The sequence below is a fragment of the Epinephelus fuscoguttatus genome, linkage group LG10 (genome assembly GCF_011397635.1).
Source record: "Epinephelus fuscoguttatus linkage group LG10, E.fuscoguttatus.final_Chr_v1".
Lineage (NCBI taxonomy): Eukaryota > Metazoa > Chordata > Actinopteri > Perciformes > Serranidae > Epinephelus > Epinephelus fuscoguttatus.
In genome coordinates, this window is record NC_064761.1 from 19,403,968 (window position 1) to 19,420,785 (window position 16,818).

The 16,818-nt window shown below is 40.2% G+C and overlaps 1 protein-coding gene across 1 annotated transcript; it reads left to right on the top strand.

The window, feature by feature from the left end:
- Nucleotides 1–11,858: 11,858 nt before the first annotated feature.
- Nucleotides 11,859–15,142, top strand: LOC125896266 (angiopoietin-related protein 4-like). Its single transcript, XM_049588689.1, has 7 exons — nt 11,859–12,417; nt 12,673–12,783; nt 12,922–13,012; nt 13,621–13,734; nt 14,035–14,130; nt 14,230–14,514; nt 14,621–15,142. Exons 1-7 carry the CDS (start codon nt 11,938–11,940, stop codon nt 14,800–14,802), a joined length of 1,359 nt encoding a protein of 452 aa, XP_049444646.1. The 5' UTR covers nt 11,859–11,937; the 3' UTR covers nt 14,803–15,142.
- Nucleotides 15,143–16,818: the final 1,676 nt, after the last annotated feature.

Here is a 16,818-nt window from a genome sequence, read left to right on the forward strand (position 1 = left end):
TGCAATATTCAACTGGGCCTGTACAAAAAGTTACAGTAAATTTTTAATTGACTCTATCAGTATGCTCTGAACACCAAATCCCTAATAAATAGGCAAACTCTTGCAAAAAAATTTTAATTTAATTTAAAACACCTTTACAGGGAATCTATTTTTCACCGTTCATGTAACATACAGACTACAGACAATTCTTGCATTGAATACCCTTAAAGATCACAGCTAACCTAATCAGGCTACAGCTGTGTCCTTCTCTACATGACTAACTCTGTTCAAATGAAAAAGGACTGTACGTCACGTCATAAACGCTGATGGGAGGATGTAATTGCACATGTCAAGCTCAGACAGCTAAAACTTGTCTTGGCTCAACCAGAAAGTTTTAGATCCAGCAATCTTTCTGCTTCATTTTCAAAATAGGACAAATACCCGTTAATATGCAGGATTTTATAATTTACATTTCTTTCCCCTTTAACATTATGCATGTAATTGTTGCAGGCTGTAGTTAACAAATAAAATATTCAGTAAAAATATATTTAAATAAATGTTTGTTTTGTTGAGTTTGGTTTCAGCAAATCATTTTAGTGTATCTTCACCATCTAGGTGTTCTTTCAGAGTTTTTTTTTTACAGTGACAGATAAAAGAGAACTCATTTTAGCATAACAATTAAACAAACAAACAAAAATTATATTAATAAATACTGACATAATGTAGCAGTGATCGGCAACTTCTGTGTGCAAATACCAGTTAAGGTTTCCCTGGATGTATTTATGTTTACAAAACACAAAAAATAAAGCAAAACTGTCAAATTTTTAATGTTTAAAAGTGAAAAAAAATTGTCTCTTGATGTTTTCAATGCTCTGATGAGGACATGGACTGCTATATGGAAAAAGATCTGGGCCATATTACAAGAACAAGAGAAGACACAACAAGAATTCAGATTATTTACACATAATTTTAAGATTAATTTCAACACCATTAATATTATAAAACAATGAAGATAAGATTACTAAGTGCTGAGTGAATATCCACAAACATTAATCTGATATCTGTTTTAATACACGTAGTTACAGATAACATCGTTTGGGCTGAACACATAAATTTTTCTCCTCATTTTCACACGCCTTAGGCTTTCCTCCAAGTTTCTGGGTAAAAGGTGAACTATGTAAGAGAAGTGATTTGACCCGTCTCGCAGTGGAGGTCATGGACAAACAGAGCATTAAGTAATGTGACAGTGGGTGCAATGAACCTTTAAGCCCCTCGTGAGTAAATATCTGGACTGAAGTAGAGGTTAATACCTGGTTAATACCATGACAAAAAAAAAGGTCAACTGGGGTTTTACTTTCAGAAATGGAGCAGAGGTCGGCCAGTTATTTATATTTAATACAACAGGATGAGTTCAGACGAATTGTTAGGCGCACATTTGTTGCGTCATGTATTTAAACCGAAAGGTAGAAATGTCATTTTAGTAATGCAAACACAACAGTTATTGGGTTTACTGATGTGGTGAGCAAAGGTAAGACAAAGAGTTGAGAGTCCCGTTAAGTTCAGGCTGCGTTTAGGTGAACCTGAATCTCTTCAACATGGATATCACACAGCAGGTTGTCATGTAAAACACAACGTCTGGTCTCGAACAGCCTTCAGTTTGTTTGATTGTGGAACAGAAGCACACAATGCCGCTGCCTGTTTAGCATCAACAGATCCTGCCACAGTTGTAAACAAATAACGCTCCTGGTAGAAACAAGACTAAACATGTCAGGATGCTTCAGCCAAGGTGCCTGTTAGATGGTCGAACAATGTAAGAAACATCCTCCGCCCCGCACACACGCTTCCACTGTCAGAGCTGGCAACACTGCATCTGACAACTTCTGTAACGTTCCAAACATAAACAATGCAACATTTACACCCACTTCAAGTTGTGATTGGCCCACTGTGCAGAGACGAGAAAGTTGGCAGGTTGCCTCTTTTCTCAGAGACAATATCCATCACTTTTCATGTTTACGACAGAGTGCAATACTAATGAATGTATTCCAGGAAAATGTGCGCTGGTATCCCCAGTTGAACTACAACAGCGTCCTCTCTACGATGACCGAATGTTAACCCCACTGCTTCAAGTGTGGCTGCCCACAACAGCTATAAACACTCTTCCTGCAGAAGCAGTCCCACAACATCTCATCAAAACTAGTTTGTTTCGAGGACGCCACTGCCTTAATAGTCTAAAGCTACTTCAGCAGCATTGTGGGGCCATGTGCTAATAAGAAGACTGGCTCTTTTAAGTAACCCGGTTCATGTTGTTTACCTGCCACAAATGAACTGACTGTGAGTTTGCTACGTTCCACAAGCTGTCTTAGATTTTATGGGAAAACCAAAATGCCACTGCACCACCATGGCGTGGTAGTGGTTAGCATTGTTGTCTCACAGTAAGAGGGTTCCTGGTTCAAACCCTGGGGTGGGGGAGCCCTTCTGTGCAGAGTTTGCATGTTCTCCCTAGGTCGGTGTGCGTTTTCTCTGGGTACTCCGGCTTCCTCCCACAGTCCAAAGACATGCAGGTTAACTGGTGACTCTAAATTGTCCGTAGGTGTGAATGTGAGCGTGAATGATTGTCTGTCTCTATGTGTCAGCCCTGTGATAGTCTGGTGACCTGTCCAGGGTGTACCCCCACTCTCGCTCAGTGCCAGCTGAGATAGGCTCCAGCCCCCCCGCGACCCACAACGGAAAATAAATGAATGAAAAAATGCTACGCCAGAGAGAGAAAAAATTATTTTAAAATGAGTAATATATTTTATACATGTTGGTCTGTTTCATGTTATTATGTGAAATACTTTGTAAAGTCCGTTTAAACGTAAGCATGTATGAATCAGTGATCACTGCTCCAATGGTTCCTAACGATAACTGAGATTTTACTGTGATAATGGTTTACAGAAATGTGTTGAATGATGCTAAAGAAAGCCACAGCTGTAAAAACAACGGTGTTGACAGGTCAAATGAATGGTAGAGGAGCACAAATATCGATATATTCAAATGCATGACTGAGAGTGTTTATAAATCCATTTATGATAAACTTTGGGTGTAGAAATGAGGCTCGTGCATGTGCACCCAGCACCACAATGATCGAGATTTTATAAACAGAATCAGACGCACAGCTTTATAAATCTGACGAAAAGAATGTGTACGCACATTTCTACTTTCATGTATACACAAAGTTTTAGTCATAAATCTATAAAGAGTTTTATGCAGCTGACCCCTGGTCTCAACTGATGTCAATCAAAATGTTTCAGATTCGTTATCTGGGGACCATGAATGTTATGTACAAATTTTGTTTCATGTCATCTAATAGATATCAAAATATTTCACAGGATAAGTGAAAACTGTGACTGTATCGTGGCGCTAAAGGGAAAGTCAGAGGATCATCAGTGAAAATCAGTAGGATTCATCCTCTAGGATCATAAATGTCTCAATGAGATTTCAATCCATCCAGGAGTTGTTGAGATATTTCAGTCTGAATCAAAGTGATGTATTGACCATCACTATTGTATTGTTTTTTTGGTTCAGGTGCTGATTTAATAACTTGAGATGTATATTTTCAGCGTTTCACAGAAGTCATTAAAGCCTCATTAACACATGAAAACAGGAAAAGTATTTACACAGCCCACCTCTGGCTTACATACCTTCGCCTCTGTTGCACTCTTTGATCAGGGAGTGGATGCCTCGGAGAAACGACGCTGCTTTCTAGGTTAAAGTGCAAACTGGAGAATTGGATTGTAAAAAAAAAAAAAAAAAAAAAAAAAGGCAACAGGTCCTAAAGCGAGCAGGCAGGAGCACAGGATACAGATGCTGTGTGGGGGGAATCTGGGTAAAAGGTCAGTGAGATGCACGTGAATGAATGGCGAACTGTAAATAACAGACACTTTTTATGAATCCCCCATGACATCAACATAAGCTACACGCTAGCGTTACCTTTCACACACTTTTCTTTTCTGCCAGATGAACTGAACTGCCCTCTAGATGCTGAAAAAAATTGAAGAGACAAGCCAGAATGGAAGTCTGTTTTCCAAGAGGTACACTTACTGTTTGAAATAGAGACATGAATAAATAAATAAAAGCACGAAACATTAAAGTTCTGGTATTTTTTAATAGGATTTCTGGTGCTTTGTGCCCTTCAATTTAAAGTATCTATAAATGTCCAAAGACAACAAAATCCACCTAACAGAACCTCTCTAGCTCACTAACTAATGTGTCAATTGTACACGGCGGGGGAGTTGGTTTTGTTTTGGTTTTTGTGGTTTTACGGGTTTATGAGCCGGACTTTTCTTGGCAAGGAAGCCAGGCCAGGCCTTGGCCAGGAAGTTACTGGTCCCAGCCAAGAAATAGTCCAAGCCAAGTAACTGCCAGTAAAACCACAACTTGTCATTTTTACCCTTCAGTGTTTGTACAGATTAAACAAACCAGATATAATGTGTTAATACTGAGCTTTAGAGGTGCTGGTAAATGGATTTTGTCATCTTTGGACAGAGCCAGGCAAACAGTTTCCCTCTGTTTCCAGTCTTTAGGATCAGCTAAGCAAACCAGCTGCTGGCGGTAGCTTCATATTTATCGTACATGATCAGTACAGCTCATCTAACCAAGCAGAAACTTCCGCTGCTGAGAAATGCCTCCAAGGGAAGTGCCAAAAACTGCAGTTCTTTGAACGGCCACTTGAGGCTGCCTCCAGAAGCCATTTGATCCTTATGGACCCTCATGATAAAATGCCCAACTTAACAGAAATAAGCATTATTACAGTCTGGTACAAAAAACAGTCTCTCTAGCTAAGAGACTCTGCCAATCATTCACATATATTTTGGTCACGTATAAAACTACAGACATTCTGAGATAGGATTATTCTGATTCTTGAGAGACTTTCAGGATCCAAGGGACCCATAGATTTTGTACTTGGGATTAATACCTGACAACATTATTCAAAGGACAGACACTTATCTGGCATGCAAAAAGGACATTTCTGGGAAGTGGCTGAAATGTGACCCTCCAACTCCAGGACAGTGGAGGGATATTGTAGAGGAACTATATTCCATGGAAAAACTGACCTTGTACCTGAGGACTAAAGCAAGGACACATGTGCAACGCTGGGATACATGGACAGACTATAAGAGAAATGAGGTGCTATTTAGTCAGCTGGTCTGAAGACATGTACCCAGATGTTTGGTAAATAAATACTTGAAAATCAATAGATATAGAGTTTGCCGTTAGCGGTGTCTATATTAACTCATTAACTCAATATACAGTCCGTGAAAAAAAAAAAAAATTTCCAGCGGATATCTTAGTTACAACATGATTGAGCTAGCAAAGCAGTTTTGTGTTGCTATGTGTGGTATTTTTTCATTTTTGGGAAATCACGATGTCTAGAAAGCATCAGTGGCTGCAGCTGACAGGGACAACTAACAACAGCAGCAGCAAAGCTAACATCAGGACGTCATCTGTTAAAAGCCTCCCGTTGTCGGATACGACATGAAACTACTCCCGTTAGCTCAATCATGTTGTAACTAAGACATCCGTTGGAAAAAAATTTTTTTTCACGGACCGTTTATTGAGTTAATACAGACAATCGCGCAACGATTAAGTCACATTCAGAGCCCGTAACTTTACAGGAACCTTCCTCCTACTCCGCTCTCTCAGTGGAGACACGACGGTTGAGAGGGCCGAGCGAGAGGACGTTCCTGTAGTAGTTCCTGCCCCCCAAATAGTACCAGGAACTTCTTCAGTGGAAACGAGCCTAGTCAGATATACCCTTCGCTCCTACACAGCTCCAGCCTCTCACCCGAACACGGTCACTTCTGGCTCCAAAAAATCAAGATGGCGACGGCTGAAACACTGAACTCGGGGCTTCAAAATGGAAGTCCACAAGCCAATGGATGACGTCACGGTAGCTACATCCATTATTTCATCAAACCCTAAGCAAGAAAGCAAATGAGCGTATTCCCTAAAATATCAAACTGCTCCTTTAAATTATATTAACTGTGCACGCCAACAATGAAGTTAACTGATCCATCCAAAGGGTAAAAAGAATTCTGATGTATTTATTGCCTCAATCAATAATGGTGTTTGAGTATATACTTACAAAGAAATCAACACACTGATCTGAAATGAAACTAGTGCAGTAATAAGAACATATTAAAATGGGATCGATGGACATACAGTCATCTATAGCAGAGACTACTTCATTAAATCACATTACAGTCTCTGTAATCTTGAGGTGAAAAAGAATCACATCCTGAGGATCAGGCAGGATAGTTTCATCACCAAGATTGGTGTGTTAAATCTGTGCCTCTGCTACGACATCTAAAAATCAAATCAATCTCTAGTCGCTAATTTCAGGTTTTCTGTGTCCTCATCTTGTGTTTCTGTGAACCAGCTGTGTTTGTTTTAACTGATAAAGACTACTCAAACACTCGAGGTTGAAGATCCCGATTAAAGTTAGGGGGGGGGGATGTTTTCGTCTCTGTGGGCTTCGAGTGTGTCCGTCTCGACCCTGCAGCTGAACATGTCTGATCTTAAACACAGTCGGATATTTTCTGCCTCTGAGAGGCTGATGCAACATACCAGACACGTGACATCGTCCTCACCTTTTACACACTAACCCACTGGTGCCTAAAAACACAGTCTACCCCCACTACCAACAACACTACCCCGCCCAGCGGTGTGGAAGCTCATGTACTATACATGTGCAGATCTGATGGGACATGTTGTCTTGCTGTAATCTGCCCACCAGGTTCAGGAATGTTTCTGCATGTGTTAGAGTAAGAGAAGTGTGATGAGTTAAGATTTATAATGTGCAGATAACCCCAGTTCGTCTGATGTTTAGAGACAGTATTATCATTTTATCAGATATCTGCCGGTCAGTGTGTCATGCACCAGATACAGTCATGCATGTGTAACTCTTACCATGTCATAACTATCACTGAAAAGCAGAAATAAATATGCAGGGAGCTAACTGCAATCAACATCTACATTTGAACTCTGACACAGTCACACACATACACAGTTCATAGAGCTGATTTGCATTAACTCATTAGTTCTAAATGTAAGTAGGCTATGTCAGGGGAAGTTTCGAAAAAAGTGACAGACGTTTTAGAAAATTTAAATCCTTCATTTAATCACCAGATTTCCTGTCACTGAAAAGGTGCAGAGTTTAAATTTGTTTTAAAAGTGTTTCATCTTATGGCACAAGCTTCAAATCTTTTAAAGAAACTATTTAAGTCTGAAGAGTATTCTTTACTCAAAAGGCAGGGTTTTCTGTGGGGCATCACTTTAAAGCTGAATTAACTGATTTGTTTGAACACTTGGGAAAAAAAAAACACTGACATATTATCAGCTTATCAAGTTGACATTTCAAACTTGCTTGTAAAGAGTCAACTGTTTAAATGTCCTGCAGACGCTGAGCAACATTATTATTATCATGTTTCTGACCACCTGATAAATGTAAACCCCGTATTCAGTCTCTTTTAGCTCTGTTTTTGGTATCCACCAACTCCTGAGGGAAATATCTGGTTCTTAAACTGCTAAATGCTCCACTGTGTTCATCTCTAACTGTGTCTGTCTGCTGTTTGGTGGTGAGTAGATAGGGCATGGTGGGATTTAAGAGGTTTTTCTCTGAGACCAGCTGCTATGGTGGCTTTATACTGAGTTTGAGCTCATTGTTTCGCTGTCTTACCTGCAACTTTACTGCTTTGGTTCACTCTCACTGCTGTCAAAGTGTAGTTTTCAGCCGCAGCAAGCTGCTGTTGTTCGTGAACAAGCTCTAAAAACCCAATGTATGGGGTGTCGGTGGCTTAGTGGATAGAGCAGGCGCCCCATGTACAAGGCTGTTGCCGCAGCGGCCCGGGTTCGACTCCAGCCCTTTGCTGCATGTCATTCCCTCTCTCTCCCCTTCACACTCAGCTGTCCTATCATTTACAGGCAAAAACGCCCCCCAAAAAATATCTTTAACAACCCACTGTACACAACCTGCTCAGCACTGGAGCTGGGGCAGTTTGTGTACTCGTGCAGAACTGTCACAGGGGTCAAAATTTGGCGTGTACAGCCAAACGCAGAATACACGTAGACTGAGCCACGTAACGCAGATCCAAAGTTCAAAAGCGTGAGTTCTTCTTGAAACTTTAAATGAACACCGTTTGCAACATGTGCACATCAAGTGGATTGGCGTGGAGGTCAGTCACACTATGGCAAGTGCAAATTAAACTGACTGACCTGCGGGTTCCCGTTCAGCTACAACAGCAGAGGGTTTTTTTATGAGATCCAAACGATGTGTCAGCGTTGCTTCACTGTTGTTGGTCATGTGAATGGAAATACATTAAACATGCTGATGCACGTTTCACAGCATCACCAAGATGTGCTAATCACCAAGATGATAAATGTTTGGGTGCCTAAATATTTAAATATAGCCAAGGTGAAACTAATTGAAACACACTTCTGATGCACAAGTTTCACTGTGTATTTTGATATTTTCAATTTCATATCAAAAGAGATGCTTTCAGTTTATAGCCTATTGTGACAGGTTTCTTTTTGGGACAGTGTTTGTTTAGCATTCATACAATGTGACACAGAAGTGTTTGAAGTGTTCCTAATGTTTATAGTAAAAACATAGATGCCAGAGGGCAAAATGCTCCCTGAGTCCTCAGCAGGAGGGTTGAGTCTGTCTTTGACTCTTGCTCTAACGTTACTGCTTGTTCAAAATAAATGGAAAGATAGGTATTCTAGTAGATTTGGGGATGTTTTTTTCTGCTGCAACAACTCACACCAAACCATGACTTTTGTGTACCATTACACCCCAACTCACCACCAAACAGCAGAAACAGTTAGCAACTACCTGGTGCACATAGCGGAGTTGTTAGTAGCCTAAGAGCCAGATATTTCCCAGTTGGTGTAGACCAAAACAAAAGTACATGTAAATACTGGACAAATAATGGCCAACACTCAGGAGATCATTACTGCCTGTAATGGGCAACAAACAATAATTTGTTGACAGTGTCATTAAAAAACTAAAACTAAAACTAAACAAAGACTTAAAAAAAAGTCAAACGCCCTCAGTTTGCTGTTCAACATCCTGACTCTGAGGATTTAGTTTCAACATTTTCTGACTACCACCACAAATTTAAGCGAGGGTAATTTCAATACAAACACTCAGATCCTCCAGTGTCTGAAACCTCCCAAACATTTTTATTTCAACCTACAGGAAACAGCTGTTATTGTAATGGAGGCCGTGGACATGCAGGCTGCCTCATCCAAACACAACTTCATCTACAATTCGAACATTGTGTCTCAGTACAGCTGAGTAGGGACGTAAAACTTCCTGCTTCCAGCTGATTCAGGACAGAGCACATGAGCTGGGAGGTTGGAGGATACGTGCAGAAAGTCTGCAGCACAGACTATACGTGCACAGGATCACACCATGACTGTGCAAACAATAATGACGTAAAGGCAGCTAGATGTCCCGAAGCTATATTAGGAATACAAACAACTGAAATCAGGTCTCTTGGTTCATGTGTGAGATGAGCATCAATGTTTGTTTAAGTTTTATCTTACTGTACTTTGTAACTGTGCAACATGTCATGCAAATATAGTTCCTCTTTGACTGTCTGGTTTCACTTTGAGTCATGACCTTAAAATTAAACAAATGTCTCAGCAGTTTTAAAGCCAGTCAAACTTTTAAGGTATACTTTAAGATATTCCTAAAAACACAACATATAAATCACTGACTGTGTGTAAAGATGTACAACACGTCTACATCCCAAATTTGACCACTGCCATCTCACACTGTGATGTCATTTGGAGCCCGAGTCTGCGCAGTAGCGACCTCTGAGGTATCAAATCGCACAGACACTTGTCCAACCACTCGCAAGTAGCGTCACTGATGATGAGCTCACAGACTGGCACACAGGGGTCATTCATGACGTCAAACCCCCTTTTTATAGCATCAAATACCTAATTAAAACCAAACTTGTCTTACTGACTGGGGTGATCCCGACTTTTCATCTAGTGCCGCCATGAGGTTCACATTCATGGTTTTGACTGAAATGTCTGAAATGACTGACTCTCCTCTTGCGCCACTATCAGGTCAAAATCTGAATGTTTCTATTACTTTGGTTTATAAGAAAACACATATAAAACCGATTTCTCCATTTACTTTATATTAAGTGCTAATTAGCCAGTGTTAACACGCTATATTCAGAGGTTAATGGCTTGTTTTTGTATGTAGTACGTTGATTATAAGACTAGGGCTGTTACTAAGGACTATTTATTATTCTATTTTTACTGACAAATGCTTTCTTGATTAGTATGTTTTAAAAACATGGGGAAAATTGTACAAAAATGAGCATAATAAATTCACTAAAGGCCAAGGTGACATCTTCAAATTATGTGTTTTGTCAGACCACCAGTTCAAGACTTAAAAACATTCAATTAATCAACACGTGAGACAAAGAAAAGCAGAAAATTCTCACAATTTAGGAGCTAGAAATGTCAAATGTTTGTAATTTTAGGTTAAAAAATATCGATTGTTTATATAGATGCAGAACATTTTAAATGTATTCATAAACTGATCCTTTCATTACAACATAACTTCGAGCTTACAGGAAAGTTCCCTTTTTAATCTGACCAACATAATGTGTGTTTCCTAAAAATGCTTTCCTGGACTAATATCACAGAGCTGTTGCCGAATTGTACCGCATGTGCACGTCATGTCATCTGTACCTCATCAGTACACCACGTGCCTTGTGTCTGGGTGTATACGTGGTGCGCGTGTGATTGTTGGATTGTGTTGTCAGGCCCGAGTCCGTAAAGAGGCCTGAGGGGTGAACTTTCCCCTACTTCTCACACTGACTCCTCCATCTTTGAATATTTTCCAGCATTCCTGTTTCATCCTGAGGACACACAGCAACTCCCCGCTTCACTTACTGAGATAAATTTTATTCAGTTATCAGTGTTTTATTTATGGAGGATATAAAATGTGGTCATCTTGTTAACCACTGTATTGAATCACCTATCTTTTTATGTGTTATGGATGTCACACTGGAATTTTGTTTTTCTTTTTTAGGGATGAAAAACACTGAAGTTAGATGATCATGTCAATCAGTAATTTAAGTTTTCAAAGTATTAATGCAAACAGAATATGAACAAATGAAACCTGTGAGATGTGGGATTATCATGTTACATTAAATTCCAACAATCAAACAAACATTAATTGATTAGTCGATCAAAATAAAGTTCAATCGGCCACAATTTTGAAAATCCATTAAATGTTTTAAGTCATTTTTCAGCCAAAATTCCAAAACATTTGATTGTTTCTCAAATGTGAAAATTAAATGATTGCTCTTGGAATAGTATTTAAACATTTTGGGGTTTCCAACTTGTTGGTCGGTCAAAGCATGACCTGTAATGATGTCATCTTGTGCTCTAGGATACTGTCATTTTTCATTTTTCAGTGTTTTCTGATATTTTATAGACAGTTAATCACTTAATTTAGAAATAATCAGAAAACTAGTCAATAGCAAAAATAATCCTTAGCTGCTAGTATTTGAACACAGCTGGAAAAAGCTCAGATTACATGTAAGAAATTTTAATTTACTTACTTACTAAACTTTAATTATTTCACCCACAAAGAGCTGAGCTTATAACAGAATCCATGTCTCTTTCCTGTATCAGCAAGAGTTTAATCAGTAATTTAGACCTTTCATTGCATCATGATCCAAGTCCTCATAAAGGGCACCCACTATGAAACTCTCCACGCCTCCAACCTCCCTCCACCCCCCTCCTCCAAGATCCAGCAGCCAATTAGAGAAGCCCTCTGCTGCAGCACTGAGCTATAAAAACCTCACAGTGCTGCCCGTCAGCACACAACAGAGACAGAGAGAGAAATCAGAAGCAGCTTTCACACTGAAACAGCAGGACACAAAGATGAAGATGCCACAGCTTGTCATTCTCCTGCTGACCATTCTGGTGCACGCAGTGGCCGCTTTCCCCACAGACAGAGGTGCCCAGGACAAACGTGCCTCCTGGGATGACGTGAACGTGGTGGCTCACGGCCTCCTGCAGCTGGGCCAGGGTCTGAAGGAGCATGTGGACAAGACCAAAGTCCAGATGAGAGACATCAACGCCAAACTGAAGGCCTTCAACGGCACGGTGGCCGAACTGGAGAGGAAGCAGCAGGAGCAAGATGAAGCTCTGAAGGCAAGAAGCAAAGAGGGAGAGGAGGAGAAGGAGAAGGTGGTGGCAGAGCTGGTCGAGGAGGTGAGGGCGAAGGTGCAGGAGGGGCAGACACAAAGCGAAGACATCCACACCAGGATGGACAGACTGGAGGAGAGGCTGGATGAGATGCTTAAAGAGCCAACACTGGACAGCAACAACAGTGAGCACACGGGAGTCCCATTTGTCCAGGTGAGAGAAAAATACTGCTTTCATGTTAATTCAGCTTAGTGGATGAAAACATACTGTAAAGGCCTGTGTCATATTTGGAGTCCAGATCCTTCAGAGATCATTTTAACTTTTAAATAGACTTCAACAGCTGATCTGAAGCCAAAAGAGATCTACATATGAATCAATACCACCTAAATACCTCCATCCTACAGGGAGGAATGTTATATTGAAAACACAATGATGCCCCCATGCTGACGAAACGTTTTATTTTTCCAGAGGCTGGTGGCGGCTCAGAACAGACGCATTGATGCACTGGTGGAGAAAATCAAGCAGCAACAAGACAAACTGGAGAAGCAGAGTCTACACCTGCAAACACTGCAGAGCAAGGTGAGCTACACCACAATCAAATACACAGCACGCCTCGTATGATTTAGCCGAGGATACCTAACTAAAATATTACATTTATCTTAACAATAATGTAAGTGATACGTTACAGTTTTTTGACATTGCTCTGTGATCCACCAGGTTGTAAACAAGAGAGTAAAGTCACACCGACGGAGAGATGGAGAGACGGCACTGAGGGGAGAGCCAGTAGAGCAGAGCATAGACGCATCAGGTAAGAAAACACAGTTTAAAAACAAAACAAAACAAAAAAAAAAACTAAATGATGTCGAAAAACCTTTAGACCAGTAGCTGATGTGAGAGGTTATACACTTTGAGGGGAAACTTGAGCCACCTTAGAAAAACTAACTTTCCCCGGGCATTCCTCCTTAAGTACTAAAGGTATACAAACATGTATTTTGAGGTGAAACACAAATGCCTTCTAAGTACACGTCTACAGATCACATAAAATAGTTCTAAGATCTGAGCAAACGTCATCCAGTTTAAAACAATTTGCAGCAAGAGAGGGAATTTACAGGATTAACAGCACCAAGTGGACCAATATAGGAGCTATTAAAATATCCCCAAGTGATGTAAGGAGAAAAAAAGTTCACCTTTGCACCTGAATTTATAGTACAGGACTCGCTGGCAGAGCAGCTCACATGCTGTCCAAAGATCAGGAGAAAATGAGGACGACAACTTTTCAAAAACACACCTATTGTACTGAGTGTTGTCAGGACAAGGAGCAAGCATGTAATCAGTATCTACATATGCACTGGAGTGAATTTCTGAAATCAAACCTGAACGCGACTGATCAGTTTTCTGTGTTCTGATTTTTCCCAGGTTGGGCCAGAGACTGTCAAGATCTGTTTGCACGAGGGCAGCGAGCCAGCGGCGTCTACACAATCCAGCCAGAGAACTCTGAGCCCTTCAACGTCCTCTGTGAAATGACTTCAGGTGAGTCTGGTTTGAATTTGCGCAACAACACTGTTCCACAACTGAAAGCTGAAAGAGGCAACTTTTTGTCCAAAACTACAACAGTTTAAATCAGCAGTTAAAAACACTAACAAGAAGGACCTACGCAGAGAAGTTCAAAGGGTCGCACATTTCAGCATTGACAGACCCTTAGAGATTTAAACCACTCTCACATTTTGGCCAACGAAGAGCAGAGTATTCCAGTACAGTGTCAATACAATAAAACATTCATTCTGTGCTATAAGCCTCGTTAGCTCAATCTTTCTCTTCCTCTCTCTGCAGAAGGTGGATGGACAGTCATCCAGAAACGTTATGATGGATCCCAGAACTTCAACCAGCTTTGGGAAAGCTACAAGAAAGGCTTCGGCAACCTGAATGGTGAGCACAAGCTCAGCAAAAAAAAAAAAAAAAGTTCTTTAAATATCTGCGTCACTAAACCTCAGTGGCAAAAATTAATCTTAACATTCATCCCTTCAGGTGAGTTTTGGCTGGGCTTGGAGAGCATCCACACCATCTCCAAACAAGGCCAGTACGTCCTACAGGTGGAGGTCTCTGACTGGGCGGAAGAGCAGCAGCAGGAGGCTCGTTACCGACTCCAACTTGACGGAGAAGAGAAGGAGTTCGCTCTCCACCTGGAGCAGGAGTCTTCATCTGGTAACCAGGAGGCAATAATGACAACTGGAGAATCTGGTCTTCCTTTTTCAACAGCCGACAGAGACAACGACCTCGCTGCAGACGTCAACTGTGCTGACCTGCTCTCAGGTACGACGGCTTCACTGACCCTACATCCTGAATACACATTAACTGTCTGAGTGGCTTAATCACTGGATAAATGAAGTTATTCATAAAACTGCTCTGTCTCTTGCAGGTGGTTGGTGGTTCAGTAGCTGTGGTGAGTCAAACCTCAACGGCAAATATCCCAGAAAGCCGAACACGCTCAGACAACAGCGTCACAGAAGACAAAGGATGTTCTGGACGTCCACAGAGGGGCAAAACAGCTCAGTGAAGACCACTCTTCTGAAGATCACCCCTGCCACAATAAAGCAATAAGCACATCAGTCTGTCTCAGACAGCACAGGACTGAAGAAAACATGACTGTATTTAACTCTAATGAATGATCTCTGCTGTCACGCACTGGATCATCACATATTTCTATGCTGTGCTATACGATCAACTCATTGTCTCAGTGGATATATTCAGTCATATTGACAGTAACTTTATTCCCTTTGTAAGGGCTCCTTAAGCTTATTTTGTTCTACTTACTGTATATGTTTTAAACACCTCTTTGATAATGCACAGTGTATTGTTTTTAACATTTATACACTTTAAATATTTTATATTTCATTTATATGAAGTGAATGAAAATAAAGTTTTTTAAATGTTTAATAAATCCTGAGTCTTTGGTCATGGTTGAAGGCGACTGCACGCAAACACAGCAACCACCCAGCAGCATGTGCTTCCTCTGATGAATGACAAACCGAGAAACACTTTAAGTTCTTAAAATGATCATTGCAAGTACAGCAGCTTGCATAAGTAATGCATTTTATAATGAGTCTCTATACAGTTCCAAATAAAATGTAAACTTTGATTCAATATATGATTATATATAACATATATGTGAGATATAAGGCAATCCTATGAACCACTGACACTCAACTTAGGGCCCGCGGGTCAGACAGGGTGCTGGGTGGCCCCATGACCTTTTAATTCACAGTGAAAATAAATTGATTTACAGTGGGACTTTGAATGCATATAAGGTGACAGAGTGCATAAAAAAGCATCAAAATGAAGCTTGTTTATTAAAAGACAGCACCACGGATTATTAATGTTTATTTATTGACTGGTCCCTAGCCTCCTGTCATTTTGCAGACGTGACCCCCGTGCAAAGCAAGCTGAGAGGAGAGCTGAGCTTTATATGCTTGTTTGAATCAATATTTTCCTTTACTTGTAATATCTCTTACTGGGGAATTCTACATGTCTGGTGTGAAGTGAATAAACACAAATGTAATTTAGGTGTTTCTTGCATCATAGTTAAAGGGTGCATGTTTTATATATGTTCATACAGGGAACTTTATAATCTGCCTGATCTTGATTTAATGGCTCTCAGGAGCATCCAATGCATTATTTGGAACCTAGTCTAATTTTTATTAAAGATCTCGTGATTTTCAAAGGGTTGAGCAGGATTTGTTTGATGCTGCTGCTCCCTGCTGTGGAAATGCTAAAAATGCAGATGTGTCAGGGTTAGATACACGAAAAGTCTCTCTCGTGCTCTTAAGTAAAATGTTTTCAGCTGATTTTCTGATCAGTTTTGAACTTTGTCATAAATGTAAAAAAATTCTGTTGCATCTATGTTTTACCTCTGTACATATGGAGCACACAGTTTGAGCAGAAACAGAGTAGATCCAAGAGCAAGCAGAGGATATTTGAGTGCGAGGGCAGGGTTTTTGAACGTGAAATCAATAAATAATGCTCTCAAACTGATAGACCACTCTCTTGAATAAAGATAGGGATAAAGCTCCATATGTACATTATGTGATATATGTAAATAGGATAAAACTCTTTATTTATTCTAGCTGCTTCTTTTCAGCATAACTCCAGACACCAAAATAACCGTTGTATTGAGGTTATTCATATGTCTGTTGAGTGTTCTTTGTGTTGTTTTTCTCTGTTTGATTGGGGAGTCCAAGGATGAAGTCTCACGTAGTGCAGATTTTGAAGCTTCTTGGGGTAAATGTATGATTTTTGGTTGGTGACTTTTGGTATGTCTGTGTTGAGAAGGTGTCCTCATAAGCCCCCTGAATCTCTCTCACTCCTCTACAAAATACTTGCATTTAGTTTCTGTGTCTGGCATCTTTAATGAGGGTCATGAAGTTGGTTCATGTTGTATTTTTATCACTTTTTGTTTCATCTCCTCTCCCCAAAACCTCAACACATATCAAAAGGCCCAAACTGTTTATATACAAATTATCTAAACTTGTAGAGGAGTTATTTTCTGTGTTATTTTACAGGGGAAAAAATACATATGAAATACCTTTAAAAATAATACATTTCATTTGGTGACAAGAC

Excerpts from the sequence above, each read along its gene's own strand:
- LOC125896266 (XM_049588689.1), top strand. The coding sequence starts at position 11,938 with ATGAAGATGCCACAGCTTGTCATTCTCCTGCTGACCATTCTGGTGCAC. Across the intron at positions 12,784-12,921 it reads TGCAAACACTGCAGAGCAAG|GTTGTAAACAAGAGAGTAAA; the intron begins GTGAGCTACACC and ends GTGATCCACCAG. Across the intron at positions 13,013-13,620 it reads GCAGAGCATAGACGCATCAG|GTTGGGCCAGAGACTGTCAA; the intron begins GTAAGAAAACAC and ends GATTTTTCCCAG.